This window comes from Schistocerca nitens, chromosome 1 (genome assembly GCF_023898315.1).
Source record: "Schistocerca nitens isolate TAMUIC-IGC-003100 chromosome 1, iqSchNite1.1, whole genome shotgun sequence".
NCBI lineage: Eukaryota > Metazoa > Arthropoda > Insecta > Orthoptera > Acrididae > Schistocerca > Schistocerca nitens.
In genome coordinates this window covers 1,309,267,245-1,309,288,650 of record NC_064614.1, presented here as the reverse complement: position 1 = coordinate 1,309,288,650, position 21,406 = coordinate 1,309,267,245, and the positions used below count along the sequence as shown (strand labels likewise).

At 39.3% G+C, this 21,406-nt stretch overlaps 1 protein-coding gene across 1 annotated transcript in view; it reads left to right on the top strand.

Moving 5' to 3' along the window:
* The window catches only part of LOC126202743 (ubiquitin-protein ligase E3B), a 312,843-nt gene that overhangs the window by 140,453 nt on the left and 150,984 nt on the right, over positions 1-21,406 (top strand). Inside the window, exons 9-11 of the mRNA XM_049936890.1 lie at positions 3,835-4,007; positions 4,090-4,235; positions 21,134-21,270. Coding sequence (XP_049792847.1) covers positions 3,835-4,007; positions 4,090-4,235; positions 21,134-21,270 — 456 coding nt within the window. The remainder of the gene's footprint in view (positions 1-3,834; positions 4,008-4,089; positions 4,236-21,133; positions 21,271-21,406) is intronic.

Here is a 21,406-nt window from a genome sequence, read left to right as displayed (position 1 = left end):
AACTTAAGCCTCATCTTGTCTGTGGTTAATAGTCTGTTTGAAAGATTGGGACTGTCCCTTAGGATATCATCATGCAAATTTTTAGCTTTTTTTTTTTTTTTTAAAAAAAAAGTTGACACATGTAACATTTGCTATTGGTTGAACTGGATGTGTTCAGTCTCACTGCAGTGGCATTGTGGTCACTAATCCCTGTATATGTCATAGCGGTATCTATTTTTTTAGGATTATATGCTGCGAAGAGGTCTAGTAGGTTATTGCAACCATTTCTACTCTGAGTGTGCTTCTGAACAAATTGCTCAAAAATAATTTTCGAAGAAAGCGCTTAATACAATTTGTATTATTTGTTATGCGTACAACCCCTGGGAACACCTAGATGTGATGTACATGTGCAGACAAACATACAGTTGCAATTTCAGGAAAAAACTGGATGATTTATTCAAGAGGAAAAGCTACACAAATTGAGCTAGTCAATAACACATTGGTCAACCTGTGGCCCTTATGCAAGCAAAGCAGTTATAGGGCTCAGGGTCGGTAGAGTTGTCCTCGCGAGAAATGTCGTGCTAAATTCTATACTATCGGTGTGTAAAGTCGTCGACATCCTGAGACGGTTGAGGCCCCTGCCTGTAATGCTCCAAATGTTCTCAGTTGGGGAGAGATCTGTCGACCTAGCTGGTCGAGATAAGGTGTGGCGAGCACGAAAACGAGCAGCAAAAATCTTCACGTATGCAGGCGGGCATTATCTTGCCGAAAGGTAAGCCCGGGGTGTCTCGCTGTGAAGGGCAATAAAATGGGGCATAAAATATCGCTGATGTACCACTGTGCTGTAAGGACACCTCAGATGACAACCGTAGGGGTCACGCTATGAAAAAAATGGCACCCCATACGATCAACTCCTGGATGTCAGGCTGTACGTGGTGACAATCCAGTTGGTATCCCACCATTGTTTAGAACATCTCCAGAGACGTCTTTGCCAGTCATCGGGCTCAGTTTAAAGCTGGACTCGTTACTGAAGACAATTCTACCTTAGCCAGTGAGATTCCAGGATGAAGACACATCGTGAGACACCGCAGACAGCAGTGGGGTACCGACGTGACTGTCACCCGCCGTACAGCCCGATAACCGTGAGTGATGATCTGGGATGTGTTTCTTTCCATAGCAGGCTCCTTTGATTGTCATCCGTGGCACCCTTACAGCACAGCGGTATGCCGATGATATTTTATGCTCCGTTTTGTTGCTCTTCAGGGCAGGCCGTCCACGCTTAATTGCAGCGAGGTAATGCCCACCTGTACAAAGCTTGCCAAACTCTACTTTGGCCAGCAAGGTCACTGAATCTCTCTCCGTGTTTGTAGCATTATGGGCAGGATCATCCAGTAATTAAAGGGTTTTGATGATCTAATGAGCAAATAGGACAGAATTTGGTGCAGTATCTCTCAGAAGAACATCCAAAACTCTATCAATCAGTGTCAATTCGAATAGCTGCTTTGCTTGCACAAGAGCCAGAGGTGAACCAATACATTATTGAATTCAATTTGTGAAGCTCTTTTTCTTGAATGAATCATCCAATTTTTCTGAAACTGTAATTATATGTTTGTCTGTACATGTGCACCTCATATATTCATTTGTGGTGCATTGTATTTTTTCCCCCCTTAGAGTGTATTATTGCCGAAATATCTATAGTGAATCAGAGTCAGCACCAGCTACAATTTCATGAGTTGGGTATTTATTCAGAGTAATACCTAAGTTTTGCTTCAACGTTTCAGCAACTATATCATCTGAGTCAGCATTCAGTAAAAGGAATCGGTTATTAGTTTACCAGTAAACACTTGATTCTTTAAAGAATCAAATTCCAGTGTATAAAACAGCTTCCAACATTTGATTATTTTTATAAATGAGATAATGTTTCAAATATTTGACTTGAGGCTTGAAAACCAGAAAAAGTTTAGGAAAGATTTGAAATGATGCACAAAGTTTGATGTTAGTTGGTAAGTGCTCTTGTTCTCAAGTATTGGATGAATAAAGTCCGGATATTAGCACGCCGTCAGTTATGCTGTCTTTAGACAAACACACAGTATTCTGTCTGTAATACTTGTGGAATTGTGTTAAACTTTTCACTCAATATTATGCCTTTTAATGATTAGTTTATAATAGCATTTAAAATTTTGAAATTCAGTGAATAATGACTCGAAATACCAAAAATCAAATTTTTGTGCCTCTGGAAGCTGTTATGTAGGTAATCTGCAAGTGGTACTGGTCACTGGATTACTCATGTAAAGATACAGATTCTGTTTGTTGAGTGTAACTTGTACCCGTACTAACAATATTATGCAAAGGAAAGCTGCTACTCGCCATATAGCGGAGATGCTGAGTCTCAGATAGGACAGCAGGAAGACTCTTACAGTTAAAGCTTTCATCCATTAAGGCCTTCATCAACAATAGACGACTCTCTCTCTCTCTCTCTCTCTCTCTCTCTCTCTCTCTCTCTCACACACACACACACACACTCACTCAAACACAACTCACACACACTCACTGACATGCAATGAACACACATGACTGTAGTGTCAGGAAACTGAAACCACGTGTGGTTTCTGTTGCCTGAGACTGTAGTCATGTGTTTTGAGTTGCAATTGCGCATATGACTCATCAGTGTCACCTGAAGTTAGAATCAGTTTCATCCTTATGGCTATGCTAGGTGAATTTGTTCTCATCCTCTGTTTTTTTCTGATCAGATTCTGAAAGTGAAGCCATTTGCCATCAGGTGTGATGATGGTGTCCTGAAGTGGGGTAATCCCCTTCTTTATATAAGCCTGGTAAAAATAACAGTGCCTCTCTCACTCACTGCATTTTATTACTCTCTGTGAAGTGTTTAAACAAAGATTCTGTGATAACTAAAAGTCAACAGCACTATGTTATAGAGAGCTCATAACACTTTAATTTTAATTTTTTAATTAGGACAGGTAACGTGATGCATAGTTTTGTTTACTAGTGTAATTTTATTGCAACATATTGTGGTATGTTTTAATTATACATTCACTTAATACAGAAGGATTAATTTCAGTCATATTGTTTTAATTATTTCCCTAGTGCACATTAACTTTTTCGTCTATATGACTCTTGTTTGCACTAAATAGTGCTAAATGTGTATTTATTAACCAGTGTACAGCACATTCTGTGGGCAAATTGACAATGTCAGCTGTCTTTCTACTCTTTCTGTATATGACATATTGACCTGAAACTCTGACTGTGAGAAGTAAGAGGAGCAGGAATGCAACCATTTACCTCCAGGCTGCTACCAGAACACTAATATTTCATCCAGAACCTATATTTTTACTGGAGGTTGGTTTCAAATTAGTCTTCATATTATAAATACCCAGTTACATTATACTGTCACAAAGTGGTTATCTTAATATTATTAGTTTCACAAGAAGTGCTGAAGAGAGAGTCATTTTTCATTATTTTTCCTGATTAATTATTTTGGTTGTACTGCAGAGCTGAACTGTAATTTTATAAGATGGAGACAAACATATTTGTCAAGTAAATGTCCACAGCTCGTGGTCGTGCGGTAGCGTTCTCGCTTCCGGCGCCCGGTTTCCCGGGTTCGATTCCCGGCAGGGTCAGGGATTTTCTCTGCCTCGTGATGACTGGGTGTTGTGTGATGTCCTTAGGTTAGTTAGGTTTAAGTAGTTCTAAGTTCTAGGGGACTGATGACCATAGATGTTAAGTCCCATAGTGCTCAGAGCCATTTGAACCATTTGTCAAGTAAATGTAGATCTTAGGTTATTTATTGTAATGCTCTTTATAGTATAAGGAGCAACTTACAATTATGTGTTATAGATGTCAAAAATCTAAATGGCAACCAGCTTTTCCAAATGGCTCATACCTTGTTAACGGTGCTGTACCGGAGAGACTGCAGACGGAACTATACTCCTGACAATCACTGGCTGATTAAAGAACTGCGGGTCGGTTCATTTGTGAATGATTTGGAAAAAGGAAAGAAAACTACTCAGGTACTGATTTTACTGCCACAGACGTAATTGTTTGCATTGTACTAAGTCGAATCTGTGCAGTTTTTATGTTTGGTTATTTCAGGTCCTTCTCCAGAAGATGCCACACATTATCCCACATGATGAGAGAGTACAATTGTTCCGCAAATATGTGGCAAATGAAAAGGCTGTGTTAGGCCTTACAGAATCTGCTTGTGCATCACCACAGGCTACATTAATTACAATTCATCGGTATGTAACCAAAAAAAAAAAAAAAAAGAGACTATGAATTGTGATAGCTATAAGTGAAACTCAGGTTATAGATGGAATTCTTTATTATATATGTCAGTCATGTGATGTTACACTTATGATATCATAACCAGTTGAAACTTGGTAACAAATCAACAGCAGGTGATACAAGAAAATTGTTAAATAACAGCCACCTATAGACATCATCTACAAGAGGGTAATCGAACATTGCGATTACACTTAGTTGGTTTACCAATTGCAGATTGGCTCTGTAGGTGGATGTTGTATGAGAAGTTTCTAGAATTGTGTGGTGGTACCATTTGTGTGGCCTGAGACTGAAAAATAAATAAGAGTTTTGTTTATAAGACTGTCTGTGGCAATGGACACAGCCTGTAGGTGGCGTGAATGTGCTTGACCTTTTCTGTGCTTACCCTTTTCTCTGCTTACCATCATCTACGTACTAAAAGTCCAGTAACCATAACCCTTCATTTTTCAGTCATGTTGACCAACATCTTTAACCTATTACCTGGAACCTATCCTCCTATATAAAAGATACCAACCATTTCCTCGACCGACTCTCCACACTTCCTGTCCCTTTACCACACGGTGCCCTGCCCATCACTATTGATGCGACCTCCCTGTACACTAACATTCCTAATGCCCATGGCCTTACTGCTATCGAACACTACCTTTCCAGATGCCCTATGGATTCCAAACCAACAACTTCCTTCCTAGTCTCCATGACCAACTATATCTTCACCCACAATTACTTCTCCATTGAAGACATTGTTGTTGTTGTGGTCTTCAGTCCTGAGACTGGTTTGATGCAGCTCTCCATGCTACTCTATCCTGTGCAAGCTTCTTCATCTCCCAGTACCTACTGCAACCTACATCCTTCTGAATCTGCTTAGTGTATTCATCTCTCGGTCTCCCTCTACGATTTTTACCCTCCACGCTGCCCTCCAATACTAAATTGGTGATCCCTTGATGCCTCAGAACATGTTCTACCAACCGATCCCTTCTTCTGGTCAAGTTATGCTACAAACTTCTCTTCTCCCCAATCATTACCTACAAACAAATCTGCAGTACGGCTGCGGGCACCTGCATGGCATCATCCAATGCTAATCTATTCATGGGCCATCTAGAGGAACCCTTCCTAAAAACCCAGAATCCTAAACCCCTCACCTCGTTCAGATTCATTGATGACATCTTTGCTATCTGGATTGAAGGTGAGGACACCTTATTCACATTCCTCCAGAACCTCAACTTCTCCCCCATTTGCTTCACCTGGTCCTACTCAGCTCAACAAGCCACCTTCCTAGATGTTGGCCTCCACCTCAGAGATGGCTACATCAGTACCTCCTTCCCTTTCAAACCTACTAACCACCAGCAATACCACCACTTCGACAGCTGCTGCTGCTGCTGCTGCTGCTGCTGCTGGTGGTGGTTCAAAATAATTTGGCCATGCACAACTACACAAACCTGAGACTGTCCATAGAGTTTCTCCACATGGCCACCTACAGTATGCAGTCACAGTTAAAGCACCAGAAGCACTTAACGTGTGTACCAGGAGGGCTTGTACCAGGCGGAATACAAAAGTCCTTCATTTAATATGTGGCACACCCGTACTTGCTTGCCAGATACATCAACATTGTTTAGTCACATCCTGGGCAGTACCTGAAAGCACAGATGGATGCCCGATTTACAGTTGTTTCAGTGATGTTTTTCTGAATCACAAGTCCCCACGTTTCTGAAGGAAATATAAGTGTCTGGGATGTATCTGTACTTTGTTAAGAAGACAGTCTTAGAATTTTCCATAACTAGAAAAAAAGAAAAGAAGTACATCATTGTCAAGACATTTGAAATGAGCATCAACTAGCAGCTCTAACATTGACACAAATTTGGACAATCCGCAAACAGTGGCAATACTATTACCATATTAAATATATTTATAAGTTTTGGTTTAAGTATGTGAGTTGGATACAGGCAATGACTGTAACTATGTTTCTGTACCGTCAGTGTGCGAATTTTAGAGCCTGGATCTATTTACCTCTCTTTTAAGAACGACAATGATAACATCATTGCTAGATTCCCAAATTAAGCTCATCATTAATACACAATCAAAATATTTTCTGTCACTTAAACCAGTTGTGAAAAATAGTTGTTTACATTACCTGTGCTTTAACGGTCATTACTTAGTGAAATATATTGTTCATTTATTTCATTCGCCATTGTGAAACAATTCAGGTGATCATTACTGGTTTTATCCACTAGTGGGCATATTCCAAAATGGAAAAGAAACTGAAAAAAAAGTACAGGAAGAGTTCAGGTACCTATCTAGTCTGGTTGCTGATGGTGAAATGTACCACATTAATCACCATAGACCTCTGCCTCAGCATTAAAATATTGGTTCATAAAGTGTCTAGGGCCATCAGACTGAGGACTTCTTGGATTGAGAAGGGGGAGGGGGGACGAGATAGGGGTGACAGGATAATAGTTTAACACAGCACAAACCATGCTGTAAGGGAACGATTTTTCTTAATTACTGCTTCAATATTATAAAGTGCCTTAAAAGGGATAAATCTCCTCGAGAAGGTCACTGATCAGAGAAGGAGTAGCGACTCTGATGCTGTCACAGGAACAGTAATCACCAAATGCAAAAAAAAGTTCATCGAGACAGCTAAGGGAGTATTTATGTAAGGTCAAACTGATAGAGTGTCACTATCAGCTTATTTGAAGGGCACATGAGCACATTTAGTTCAGTTCTTGAAAATGGAGAACAACTGTGACAAAAGCTGAAAGACATTACAGACTGTGGTCTGGAAGAATATGTTTTCAGTAAGGTAATAAAAACAACAAAGACCCAACCTAGTTTAATGGCTCAATTTGTTGAATGTTGCAGAAACAGAGACTACTACACTCTAACTACAAAACACAGTGCAGGCATACTGATAGAGGAAATTGAATAGTAACTTAGGCATCTGGAAGAAGTGCCATGTGTGAAACATAATAATTTTCACAGTCAGATCCCGGTGAAAGATCTATTAGAAAAACATAGAACATTCTAGTCATACAAAAAGTTGATGGGAATTCCGAACCTTCCATTTGATCCCATGTGGATCTGTTTAGTGATGGAACTGAGGGTAGCAGACTGAAAGCCTATATTGAGGGATACAAAAACCAGGTAAACCCCATAGCTCTGTTGATATCCTCCCAGAGTTTTTCATCAAATGTTGTAAATGTATGAAGATATCATTAGCAAAATTCTTCCCCTCACTATTAAATATGGGAAACCTTTCCCAAGAAAATAAACATGACAAAATAATTACTCTTCTAAAGCTGGATAAACCTGGAGATCTTCCATATAGCTGTCATCCCATTGCACTGTTTAGCATGGTATATAAACTTTTGGAAAGAGTACTGTTTAATGGGATTGGTCAAACAATACTCACAGCTATCCCTGTAGAACAAGTTGGCTTTTGCTCCAATGGAAGCTGTGCAGACCAAGTCCTGGTCTTCACATCACGTACGTAAGCAGGCTTTCAAAAGAAGTTGAAAACATCTGTGGCTTTCATCTATCCATCAGCAGCATATGGGGCCGTGTGCAGACGAGGCTATCTGTACAAACTGATTAAGACAGTCCAATGCCAAAAAGTTGTAAAGATTATTGACAGCATGATTGTTAACAGAATTCATTGTATCCTGGGAAACAAAACTAATATCCAGAAATTCCTCAAGAATGGCTTACCTCAATGGTCGGTATTAGCCAAACTGCTCTTTAGCCTGTCTTAGTGAACGTGTAGTTATCAGTTCCATTTGTGGATGGACACACATCACATAAATCAAATACAGAGCTCAGAGCATAAATGTGCAGGATCACAATTAGTTTGTAAACATCGGGCGACATTCTGTGGGAAGGTATTACTCGACAGGTGTGGAGTCGTCTTGCTGCTGGAGAGCATTTCTAATCTCTGTGGATTATGAAGTAGTTCTGGTACCACGGAAGGTCTCCAGCACCGAGGAAGACAAATATGATGTATATAAGCGATTGTTGTTGTATACTAGTCACAGACACGTTAATGAGAGGACTTTGAGACAGTAACATTAGTTAGTCCTGGGAGTAGTAACTTCCCATGTAATGTGTAACCGTGTATAAAAGTTTGTGACAGTACGCATAGGTAACTGGCACTAATGTACACTTTATTTAAATAGAGAAGCAGTGTTTTGTTTATAGCCATTTCATTTATAGAAATCTTAACCAAAGAAAGAAGTTTGATGCTGAAGAAGAAGAGAGCACAGCATAGGTGGACCCTGAGATAAATCACAAGAGTTGCAAGGCTGAATCTCTACACCAATCTAATAAGGGAGTGTTAAAGCAGCAGTGTAAGGTGTAGCTGCATGGAGTAATAGATCTAGAACAGATGTTGCTCAAGAAGTCAAAACATTGCCACACAAGCTGAATACGACAGTCATCAGCTGTTAGAAACACTCCGTGTGGAGACTTTATGATTGTAAGTGGAAAGTGGCAAATTTAAAAAAAAATTGAAAGGAAGAAATTTCATAATAAGTGAGCAAATAGATGTGTTGTCAAGGACTACAGGGATAATAAACAATGACGTTGATGCTCCTGGGCTAAGAACATCCTTCTGAACCAATGAAATATGCAGCTGTAGATGACCTGCCGAGAAAGAGCGTGCAGCCGTTGATGTCCGGCTGGCATGCGGCCATTGACGACTGGTCCATCGCCAGCACACTGTCTACACAACCGTGATGCCAGTACGCAGTCTAAACCACTGCGTTGTCATCACACAATTGTTGACAACAAGACCATTGCCAGTGTGCACTACAACTACAGTGAACTACACCAGTATTTCACTTCGCAATTGTTTTTGTGGGTGTACTGCAGTGATTTGGTAATACTTGTGAGCTCCTTTATGCTCGTCGTAACAAAGAAAATGTCGACTGAGGTTAATATGGAAATGTTTTTACAAAAACTGGAAGACATACAGAGGCAGTCAAATGAAAAGTTTTCGTAAGTAATAGAACAATGTAATGAAAACTTTTTGAAGAATGATAAGAGACTTGCACAAGTAAAAGAACAAACAAAGGAAAAATTTTGGAAGATTTTGTTAAAGTAATAGACAGTCATGGTAAATTTCAAGAGCATATTGATGATAAGTCCATGCAGCTACATCAGGACTTCAAAAATCAGATTAAAGACACTCATGAGCAAGTAATGGAAAACCAAAACAGACTGCGACAAGAACTGCAAACTCGAGACTCTCGTGAAACTTTAGAGGCTCATTTAGGACATAAGCTAGATCAAAGACTGAACGTCTTAAAAGAAGAAATACGCTCTGAAATCGTGAAACAATGTGACTTAGTTCGGGAAGAGATGCATGAACATATTAAAGATTTGCATATGGATGTAGATAGTGTATGTAACCTTGCAGAAACAGAATGTAAGTTGGTAAAATATCAGATGTCAGATGGTCAAACGCACATAGAAATTTTAGAACAAGAAGTGACTACCTAGATTCTGACTATTTGCATGAGATACATTCAGCTTTGGAGGAAAAAGTGCAAGCACTGTTGGATCAGAAATTTCAGAAGACTTCATGCACTTTAGGAAATGGGCAGCTTTCTAGGAAGGAAGTCACTAACAACACTAATGAGTTTAAAAGACTATGGGATGAAATGGCAAAAACTAGAAGGGAATTAACAGAAAGTCAAGTTAAAGATAAATCTTTCAGTGTGACAACACTATTAAAGGAATTACAGTTGAGAAGTGGAATGAATTTTCATAAGCATTTCCCAGAGTTTAGACCAGATGTGAGTGTTTTCCAGGTCATTACCTCAGAAGTTGGAAGACTCTAGAAAGATAGATTTCATTTTGAGTTTTTTGCTGGAGGATGCTGCTGAATTAGGAAACGCCCACTCGGAAGAGTTTACCTCATGGGATTATTTTCAGGAGAAATTAAAGTGTAAATATCTTGGTATAAAACGACACAAAAGAAATTGGCACTACAATTATTAGACCCAAAACATTTTAACAGTTCATGGCTTTTTTTTTCAAAAAGCATATAGAATGGCATATAACAATATCTAAGTATTTAGATAATAAAATAGAATTTTGTGTGTATGTTTGTGTTTGTTTGTGTGTCTATCGACGTGCCAGCACTTTCGTTTGGTAAGTCACATCATCTTTGTTTTTAGATATATTTAGATAACCCAATAGACAAAGTACAGGGAACACAAACACAAAAGGGTTTAACTTTTACTAGGCCTTCAGAGCGAGTGGCTCCTTCTTCTGACAGAAGGGGCTAAGAGGAGACTTACCGGATGGGATGAGAAGGAAAGGATCAGTCTTTCCTTCTCATCCTGTCCGGTAAGTCTCCCCTAACCCTACCCTGGGTGACTTTTCTGAACTGTACCCCTTTCCCTAAACCTCTCCAGTCCTTTTCCTTCACCCCCTTCTCTGCCCTTCAACTCTTCTGCCAGAAGAAGGATCCACCAGCTCTGAAGGCTTCTAAAAGTTAAACCCTTCTGTGTGTGTGTGTGTGTGTGTTCCCTGTCACAACTTGGTGAGTAGATTTTTTATCTATCCATTTATATTATACTGTCAATAAAGGTATTGATAAGGCATTTACTGTACTATGTAGAAAGGAAATTTTATATAGAGGTTGATCTACTGTGAATGAATTTTGTCATTTGTTGAAAATCTAGATACTATGAATAATGAATGCAATAATCCCAGTCATGCAGATGCATGCTAGGAAGGAGGTAAATGTAACACTTAAGTGCAAGAAAAAATGGAAGATTAATTATTATCAGGTAATTAAAAGTTGGAATAGTAAATCTAAACCACGAAAATGGGGAGTACGAAGCATTAATAAAAAAATGTTGACAAATAATGGCTTAAAGGAAGGTGCTAGAATAGCGCAGCCAGTTTTGGCAAACCAGTCAACAATAGTAACAGAAAATGATTGACGTCCTGGTTTAAGGGATCATGATCCAGGATGTGTCCAGATAAGTGTAGGCCCATATAAAATAAAGCTTGTTGCCTTTAGTGGGGTAACACCACTAAAAAATTGCTTACTCGCTGAAGAAGACAATGTAACAGCTATCGAATTTAGCAAACTAATGGTTTCGGGAATGATTGACGATCAGGAAGTGAGTGTGTAGATAGATTTGGGGAGTGAAATTTCTGTTGTGTCAGAGTTCTTGTTTGAAGTATTAAAATATAAGAATGTTATCCAGTACATCCGTATGTTGCAGTATATGTAGTAGGAATAACTGGAAGCAAAGCAAGGCAAATTAAGCATGAAGTGCAGTTACCAACAGCATTAAACAATTTTACATTTATGCAGACATTCTTGGTAGAGCCGAGTGTAAATTTGCAGTTTGTCCTAGGTATTGATTGGCTGATAAGATTTAAACTAGTGCTGGATTTCTGGGTATAGATATTAACATGTACTTATCAAGACCAGGTATTTGTAGTACCATTTAGTGGGAAGATTACTGGTAATATGAAAACATAAAACATCCACCATGTAACAGCGAGCACCGTGATGGATTTTGTGTGTACACAACGTTCACTGCAAGAACTAATTAGGACGAAAGCTTATGAATCTTATCGGTCAACTGAGGCAGAAAAATTATCTGTGCCATATATTGTTGAAGTATAGTACAGTTTTCTTGGATAAACCTGGAGTACTTGGTAACTACATATGTAGTTTTAAGATAAAAGATGAATCACCTTCTCTAAACCCTGTCCGGGATCATTGAGTATAAGACCAGCTCTACAAGATGAGGTCAATAAAATGTTAGGAGGAGAAATAATAGAAAGGAGTTCTACTGTATTCAATAACCCGTTATTAGTAGTCCATGAAGCAATGGGGGCAGTACATCTATTGTTGGACGCACATACTGTAAATAATTATTTAGAACCTGAAAGAGATCAACTGGTCAGTATAGATGAAATATTGATGAAGTTTGAGGAAGCAAAGTATTTTAGCTTGATGTATGTTGTGACTGGGTACTGGCACATTAGACTTGATGAGACTTTAGAGAAATTTATTGCTTTTTTGTATGAGGGTAAGTCATACCAATTAAAGTATTACACTTTGTATTAAGTTCCTCAGTCGTGGTATTCACAGGAGCCTTGGATGGTAAGGATTTATTGACAGAACTAATAATCTGTGTAGGTGACATACTTGTAGTGTCCAAGACGTTGGGAGAACATTGTGATTTACCAGTTAGAATATTAGAAAGGTTTTGCATTAAAGAAATCACTGTAAGACTGTCAAAGTCAGTTTTTGGGAGAAAATAACTTAAGTTTCTTGGTCACTTGGTAGGCGTAAGTGGAATAAAAGCAGATACAGACAAGATAAGAGTTATAAAATAATGTGCAGAAACTGAAAGTGCGAAACAATTGAAAGCACTTCTGGGACTAACAGGATTCTATTAAATATATTCGATGTCAATCTATGAATAATCCTAAGTTATTAAACTTACTGAAGAAAGAAACTAAATGGGTTGGGGGTGATGAAGGGTCTAATGTCTTAAACGAGATTAAAGTAGCTCTAGCAGAGTCACCCATTTTAAAACATCCGTAGATGGACACTAACCTATTAAGTACTGGCGCCTCAGAGTATGGAATAGTGTGTGAATTGTTTCAGGGAGAGTCAGATATTAATTAGCATGGGAGAACATAACATAATACACTAGCTTTTGTGAGCTGAGCTCTAACTAAACATTAGTTGAACTACACAGCAACAGAAAAAGAATTACTTGCTCTAGTGTGGAGTATGAAAAAATATACAAAATCTAATGTGGGGATCTAAAATAATAGTGTATACAGATCACCAGGCACTAGCATTCCTTATAGAAAGTTGACTATTACATAGTGGAATACATTAGGTAGTATTTTTACAGTTATGTGAAATTGATATTAACTATATAAAGGGTTTGCAAGATGTAGTTCCTGGCGTATTATCACTCTTACCATTGGGCATGAATGGTTTGGTAAGAACGGAAGGTTCTGGAGTTACCTTCAAATGGTTCAAATGGCTCTGAGCACTATGGGACTCAACTTCTGAGGTCATTAGTCCCCTAGAACTTAGAACTAGTTAAACCTAACTAACCTAAGGACATCACACACATCCATGCCCGAGGCAGGATTCGAACCTGCGACCGTAGCAGTCTCGCGGTTCCAGACTGCAGCGGCAGAACCGCGCGGCCACATCGGCCGGCCATTTACCTTCAACATTAATTTTTTATCATTGAGTGATACCAATAATGAAGTAAGAAATCTAGCCTTAAGAATAAAGAAGGACGTTACTGATGATCTGTATTTTGGGGATAAGTGGAAAACCATAGACCAAGGACGGACAATTCATAACAGTATGGTAGAATGGATTATGGTAAATCACGTTTAGTTTTGAAGAATAAAGAAAATTGGACTTAAATGGAGACTGCGTATACCGAAATCTGTAGAATTTGATTTATTACATTTATCCATCAAGGGCATGGATACTTCGGGGTATGAAAATGCTCAGCATATGGTAAAATTTTACTACTTTAAGAACTTAATTAAAAAAGGACTGTCTGTACTACATACAAGTGAAACTTGCCAAAAGATGAAAGACAACAATCAAGCGATAATGTTTAAGTCATACTCAATAATAACTAAAGATTGCTGGTTTCTTGCCCAATTACTGAGTAGAGGGTGGTAACATATATTTATTTATTTATTTACACATCAAGTTGCATAGGACCAAATTGAGGAGCAAATCCCCAAGGTCATGCAACGTTTCAGTACATGAAATTACAACATAAAAGAAATAACAGATAAAAATAAATGTTTATGAACCAAAAAAAAGTCAATCCATAAGTTTAAGTAAACACAATCAGCAATACAATAAGAATCAGCTTAATTTTTCAAGGACCTCCTTGACAGAATAGAAGGAGTGACCCATGAGGAAACTCTTCAGTTTCGATTTGAAAGCGCATGGATTACTGCTAAGATTTTTGAATTCGAGTGGTAGCTTATTGAAAATGGATGCAGCAGTATACTACACTCCTTTTTGCACAAGAGTTAAGGAAGTCCGATCCAAATGCAGGTTTGATTTCTGTCAAGTATTAACTGTGTGAAAGCTGCTTATTCTTGGGAATAAGCTAATATTGTTAACAAGAAGTGACAGTAAGGAATATATATATTGAGAGGCCAATGTCAAAATACCCAGACTCGTGAACAGGGGTCGACAAGAGGTTGGTGAACTTACACCACTTATTGCCCGAACTGACCGTTTCTGAGCCAAAAATATCCTTTTAGAATGGGAAGAGTTACCCCCAAATATAATACCAAATGACATAAGTGATACCGTTCGAATACTAAAAATGGCAGCATTAAGTCTTTGAACAAGATCCTGAACGTGGGCTTTCCACGACAGCTTACCATCTATCTGAACACCTAGAAATTTGAACTGTTCAGTTTCACTAATCATATGCCCATAATGTGAAATTAAAACGTCAGGTTTTGTTGAAATGTGGGTTAGAAACTGAAATAACTGAGTCTTACTGTGATTTAGTGTTAGTTTATTTTCTACAAACCATGAACTTAGTTCAGGTACTGCACTATTTGAAACTGAGCCAATGTTGCACACAACATCCTTTACTACCATCAGCAAACAGAAATATTTTAGAGTTACCCATAATACTAGAGGGCATCTCATTTATATAAATAAGGAACAGGAGTGACCCCAACACTGATCCCTGGGGCACCCCCCACTTGACAGTACCTCACTCAGACCCCACATCACAGTCATTATCAACATTGTGAATATTGGCCTTTTGCTGTCTGTTGCTGAAGTGAGCTACTCCCCGTATTCCGTAATGATCCAACTTCTGAAGCAGTATTTTGTGATCAACACAATCAAATGCCTTAGTTAAATCAAAAAGTATGCCAAGCGTTTGAAACCTTTTGTTTAGCCCATCCAGTACCTCACAGAGAAAAGAGAATATAACGTTTTCAGTTGTTAAACAGTACATTTGATAGCAAATCGTGATATGAAATGATCAATTATCCTTACATACACAGCCTTTTCAATAACTTTTTCAAACACTGATGGCATAGAAATAGTTCTAAAAGTATCTACATTATCGCTTTCTCCATTTTTATAAAGCGGCTTTACTACTGAGTACCTTAATCGCTCAGGAAACTGACCATGCCTATAGGAAAAATTACAAATATCACTAAATACAGGGCTAACATATACAGCACAGTACTTTAATATTCTGCTAGACACTCCATCATAACCATGAGAATCCTTAGTCTTCAGTGATTTAATTAATGACTCAATATCCCTCTTGTCTGTATCACAGAGAAGTATTTCTGACATCAGTCTCAGAAATGCATTTTCCAAGAGAGTTATATAATTCCCTGTTTATTTAATTCACCAACAGTGCTCAGGAAATGATTGTTAAATACTGTACAAATATGTGATTTTATCAGTAACAGAAATATTTTTACTACGAACTGACTTTATATCGTTGACCTTGTGTTGCTGACCAGACACTTCCTTCAAAACTGACCATATGGTTTTAATTTTATCCTGTGAATTAGCTATTCTATTTGCATACCACATACTCTTTGCCTTCCTAATGGCATTTTAAGCACCTTACAATACTGTTTATAATGGGCTACTGTAGCTTGGTTGTGACTACTTCTAATATTTTGATATAATTCCCGCTTTGTTCTACAAGATATCCTTATCCCACTAGTCAACCACCTGGGCTGCCTATTACGGCTAGTATTCCGTTTAGAATGTTCTAATGGAAAGCAACTCTCAAAGAGCATGAGAAACGTGTTAAGGAAAGCATTGTATTTATCATCTATTTTATCGGAACTATAAACATCCTGCCACTCTTGTTCCTTGACAAGGTTTAAAAAACTCTATTGATGTTGAATTAACTTTCCTACATAGTTTGTACTTAAATATGACAACGGTTTGAGTGCAAAAGCCTTTTAGTGTTAAAATTTGTGCATCATAGTCTGAAAGGCCATTCTTGCTTTTACTGAAAGGCCATTCTTGCTTTTACTAACAGAATGCCCATCTAGTAATGAAGAATGAATAAAAATATTGTGTATGGCTGTGCTGCTGTTCCCCTGCACCCTAGTTGGAAAGAGCACAGTCTGCATCAGATCATATGAATTTAGGAGATCTACCAACATCCTTTTACTTGTACCATCATATACAAAATTAATATTGAAGTCGCCACATATGACTAATTTCTGGTACTTCCTGGAAGGGGACTCAAGAACCCTCTCTAGCTTGGGTAGAAATGCTATGAAGCCGGAGTTAGGAGACCTATAAACAACAACAATTAGAAGTTTAGTTTCACTAAATTCAACTGCCCCTGCACAACATTCAGATGTCTGCTCAGTGCAGTGTCGTGGTACACATGGGCTCAAATGGAATACTGTTTTATACGTACATAGCCACTCCCCCACCCCAGAAGGAACTCCTTGAGAAACAGCCAGTTAATCTGTATCCTGGTAAAAGAAGCCTCTGCGTTGTCAAATTATTTAAGTGGTGATATGAAACTTCCTGGCACATTAAAACTGTGTGCCGGACTGAGACTCAAACTCGGGACCTTTGCCTTTCGCGGGCAATTGCTGTACCAACTGAGCTATCCAAGCACGACTCACGACCTGTCCACACAGCTTCAGTTCTGCCAGTACCTCATATCCTATCTTCCAAACTTTGCAAAAGCTCTTTTGTGAACCTTGCAGAAGTAGCACTCCTGGAAGAAAGGCTATTGCGGAGACATGGTTTAGCCACAGCCTGGGGGATGTTTCCAGAATGAGATTTTCACTCTGCAGTGGAGTGTGCGCTGATATGAAACTTCCTGGCAGATTAAATTTAAGTTGTGCTCTGATATACCAATAATTTCAGAGACAAAATCTATAAGCAGTTCACTAACTTTATCTTTAATACCTCTTATATTTTGATGAAATATGCTAAATCCTTCTCTACTTGGAAACATTGCATCCTCGGAAGGTGAGCCCTTAGTTACAGGGACTTCCTTTAACTATGTATACCTATCAGCTGACTTCAGTCTAAAAAAGTTGCAGCTCTAACACCAACTACTACAGGAATTTTTCCGTGAGTGACCCCACTACCACCACCACCACCACCACCACCACCACCACCCACTACACTGTCACATTTAAGCTTAGCCAGCCTCCCCTCCCATACCTATTGAGGTGCAGGCCATGCCTAGTGAAACCTGATCTACTGATAGACCCAACTGGCACCACTGAGATGTGATCCATGCCCTCCGCCATCAGTGCCCTCCCCAGCCCAACATTAACGCACCCAACAGCCACATCAAGGTGAGGCCGATCATGACACTGAAACACTTGCATGAAATGCACATTACTGCCACCAGTTTGAGTAGCTGTCTTAACTAAGTCACCACTCACATCATATTCCCCGTCCCTATCGAGACTGTTCCCTGCTCCGCCCACTATCACTACCTGACCCTTCTTAGTAAAATTCCTGCATAACTCCCTTATGCTGTCAGTCACTTGAGCCAACCCTGCACTAGGCTTCACAATGCTGGTGACCTGGTACTCACTCCCCAACACTTTCTGCAACTGCTGGCCCACACCCCTATCGTGAGAACTACCTAGTAGTAGAACCTTCTTCTTTCTGCTAGACTTTGCAGCTAACCTAGGCCTCCTAATTGCTGAGGACTGCTGCATGTTCCTTACATCTACTGCTACGTGAGGCTCCTCTCCACTCAACTCTGACAGTTGGTCAAATCTGTTGCATATACGCAAAGTAAAACTGTATGAATACCTCCTCTTCCTAGCTGCCTTCTTGCCAACTGCCAGTTGTACTAGTTGAGTGTTGGTACAATTATGTTAAACTCTATCCTATCAACCATGCCAACACAGAGAGAGAGTGATTAGATGTCTGTGGGAATATTTCTCAGATATAGGAAAGCCACAGAGATTGTTGACAGACAATGGCCCACAGTTTGTGAGTAAAGCCTTTGAAGAGCTTTTAGCATGGAAAAGTGTTAGACGCATTGCTATCTCAGAATACCACTCACAAAGCAACCCTTCTGAATGTATCATGAAAGAAATCAGTAGGTTATGTAGGACACATTGACATATTGTTCAAACAAACGTACAGTTGGGGACAGAAAATACCAGAGTTCAAGGTAGTACTTAGTTAACTTCCACACGTGTCTACAGGTTTATCTCCCATTGAAATACTGCAGGGTAAATTCATAGGCGACCCCCTGTTGAAATTCTTTAAATGGCCACACAATAATGATAACGAGACAACGTAGACAATGTTGTAAAATAAAAATTTACAGTGAACAGCAGATAAACAGCTACATAAATGTAATGAAAAAGCTATGACACTTAACTTTGATGTGGATGACTTGATACTAATTAAGGAAGTACACCGTAGCTCAAATATGATGAAAGAAACACACAAGTTTTTCCCTCGATATAGCAGTCCTAACAAAGTTTTAAATGTATCACATCTCAAAGCAGTTTTCTCGGTCAGTGCAGAAATCGGTTAAGTAAAGGGTTCTATAATGTTGATGTGTTAAAGCAATATAATACATCATTAAATTAAACTTAATTAACACAGTAACAACAAAGATCATTCTTAATAGTGAAAGCGTGTAAATGAATACTGTCAACTGTTATTTAATCAACTTTTAAGTATTCCCTTAGTGCAAGATGACTGCTGACCAAAGAGGCAGGTTACTTACCATCATATGCTAAAAACAATGGTTGGGTTTGTGAGATTTAAAACTTTCGCGGTGTACATACTGTTCCATAAAATTTCGGGAGAACTGCCAGATGTTTGTAGCTTCCTGCCACAATATTTCGGCACAGAGTCTTCTGGCCATCTCACTTGAAAAGCATTGTTCAATATGCCTCAGATGAACATGTTTCGAGTAAGGTCTTAAGGGATGTGAATTTCTCTGGAATCTGAGATGAAGCTCTCTTTGTTTACGTAGCAGGTTCCTAACGTGACTATTAAACCACAGTGGATCTTTCATATCCCTTAAGACCTTACTCAAAACACGTTTGTCTAAGGCATATTGAACGATGCTTTTCAAATGAGATGGCCAGAAGACTCTGGGGCAAAATATAGTGACAAGAAGTTACAAACATCCAAAAGTTCTCTCAGAATTTTATGGAACGATGGTTGGATTTGTATGTGAATTTTGTTTTAGGTGCAGTGTAGGAGACACTCATCGTACTCGAAGATGCCAGTACGAGTACATTATTGAATATCGTCCAGCACGAAACAAAATATATACAGTGAGGTGTAAAAAGTGACGGATACCTCCTAATTCTGCGGCAGAACTCCTTTTGCCCAACACAGTGCGGCAGCAGCTCGATGTGGCAGGGACTTGACAAGCTGTCGGAAGTCCCCTGCAGAAATATTGAGGCGTGCTGCCTGTACAGCCATCCATAATTGCAAAAGTGTTGCCGGTGCCGGATTTTGTGCACAAACAATCTCTCGACATTGTCCCATAAATGTTCAGTGGGACTGACGATGGGTGGTCCGGGTGGCCAAACTGTTTCCTCGAAGTGTCCAGAATGTTCTTGAAACCGATCACGAACAGTTGTGGCTCAATGACATGGGGCATTGTCATCTATAAAAATCACATTGTTGTTCGGGAACATGAAGTCTCCTAGTAGCCAAACATAACCATTTCCAGTCAACGATTGGTTCAGTTGGACCAGAGAATGTGAAGACGGCCACACCATAATGGAGCCACCACCAGCTTTCACAGTGCTTTGTTAACAACTCGGGTCCACAGCTTAGACGGGTCTGCACCACACTTGAACCCTACCGTCATCTCTTACCGACTGAAATCAGGACTTATGTGACCGAGCCACAGTTTTCCAATAATCTAGGGTCCGACCCACACAGTCGTGAGCCCAGGAGAGGCACTGCGAGCAGTGTCGTGCTGTTAGTAAAGGCACTCGTGTTGGTCATCTGCTGCCACAGCCCATTAATGGCAAATTTTGCTCCGCTGTCCTAACAGATATGTCCCGTGTCGATTTCTGCAGTTACTTCCTGCCGTATTGCTCGTCTGAAAATGCTGACAAGTCTTCGCAAATGCCCCTATTCGTGGTCGTTAAGTGAAGGCCGTCTCGCAATCTGTTGTTTGCGGTAAGAGATAATGCCTGAAATTTGGTATCCTCAGCACACTGTAGACACTGTCACCTCAGTGTATGCCTCCTGGGAAAGCATGTAAGGACAACATGTTACCCTGAATACTTTGGGCAGCTACACTTTGAGAGAGTGAAGGAGTTTAAATATCCGTAATCGACCACCACCTACTCGAATGACACCTCTTACAAAATTAAATAGACATTAATAACGGTAGCAAGCCTATTTTGCATTAAAAACTGTTTACGTCAGGGAACTTGTATTACCAAATTAACTGTTTACAAAACACTTATGAGACCAGTGCTTACATATGCCTCGGAAACTTGGTCATTAAACTCAAAAGATAGTATGTTAGATGTCTTTGAGGGAAAGATGGTTCGAAGAATCACTGGACCGACCTGTGAAAGAGGAACGTGGAGGAAGTACAGTCGTGAGAAATCGACCAAGTCTAGATGGATGAGCCATTTGGCACAGATGAGTGATATAGAATGAACCTATAGAGCCACAAAATAAGAAAATAAGAAGAAGATCGTATGGATGACAGTTCAGTTGTTGGTCAAAAAGATGGCATAATTCGGTGTGTTCCAATAATTTTATGAATATTTTGTTTTGATGTACTTTATTTTCTAAATGTGATAATTTATTTAACTAATATGGGAATCATTTTACTTTTCACAGATCTCGAATTGTTGAGGATGGATACAGGCAGCTAGCTATGCTTCCATCACAAGCACTGAAAGGAGTTATAAGAGTACGTTTTATCAATGCACAGGGTTTAGATGAGGCTGGAATTGACCAAGACGGAGTGTTCAAAGGTGAAAATCTTGTGTAAATACTCATGTATCTAATTTGATTTTGTTGTTTTGCAACTCTGAGAATGGTAAATAAGGTAGTAGGCATCTTTTTTCAAGTGAGTACCATCTCTAGATATTGCTGCTGGTGCTATGTACC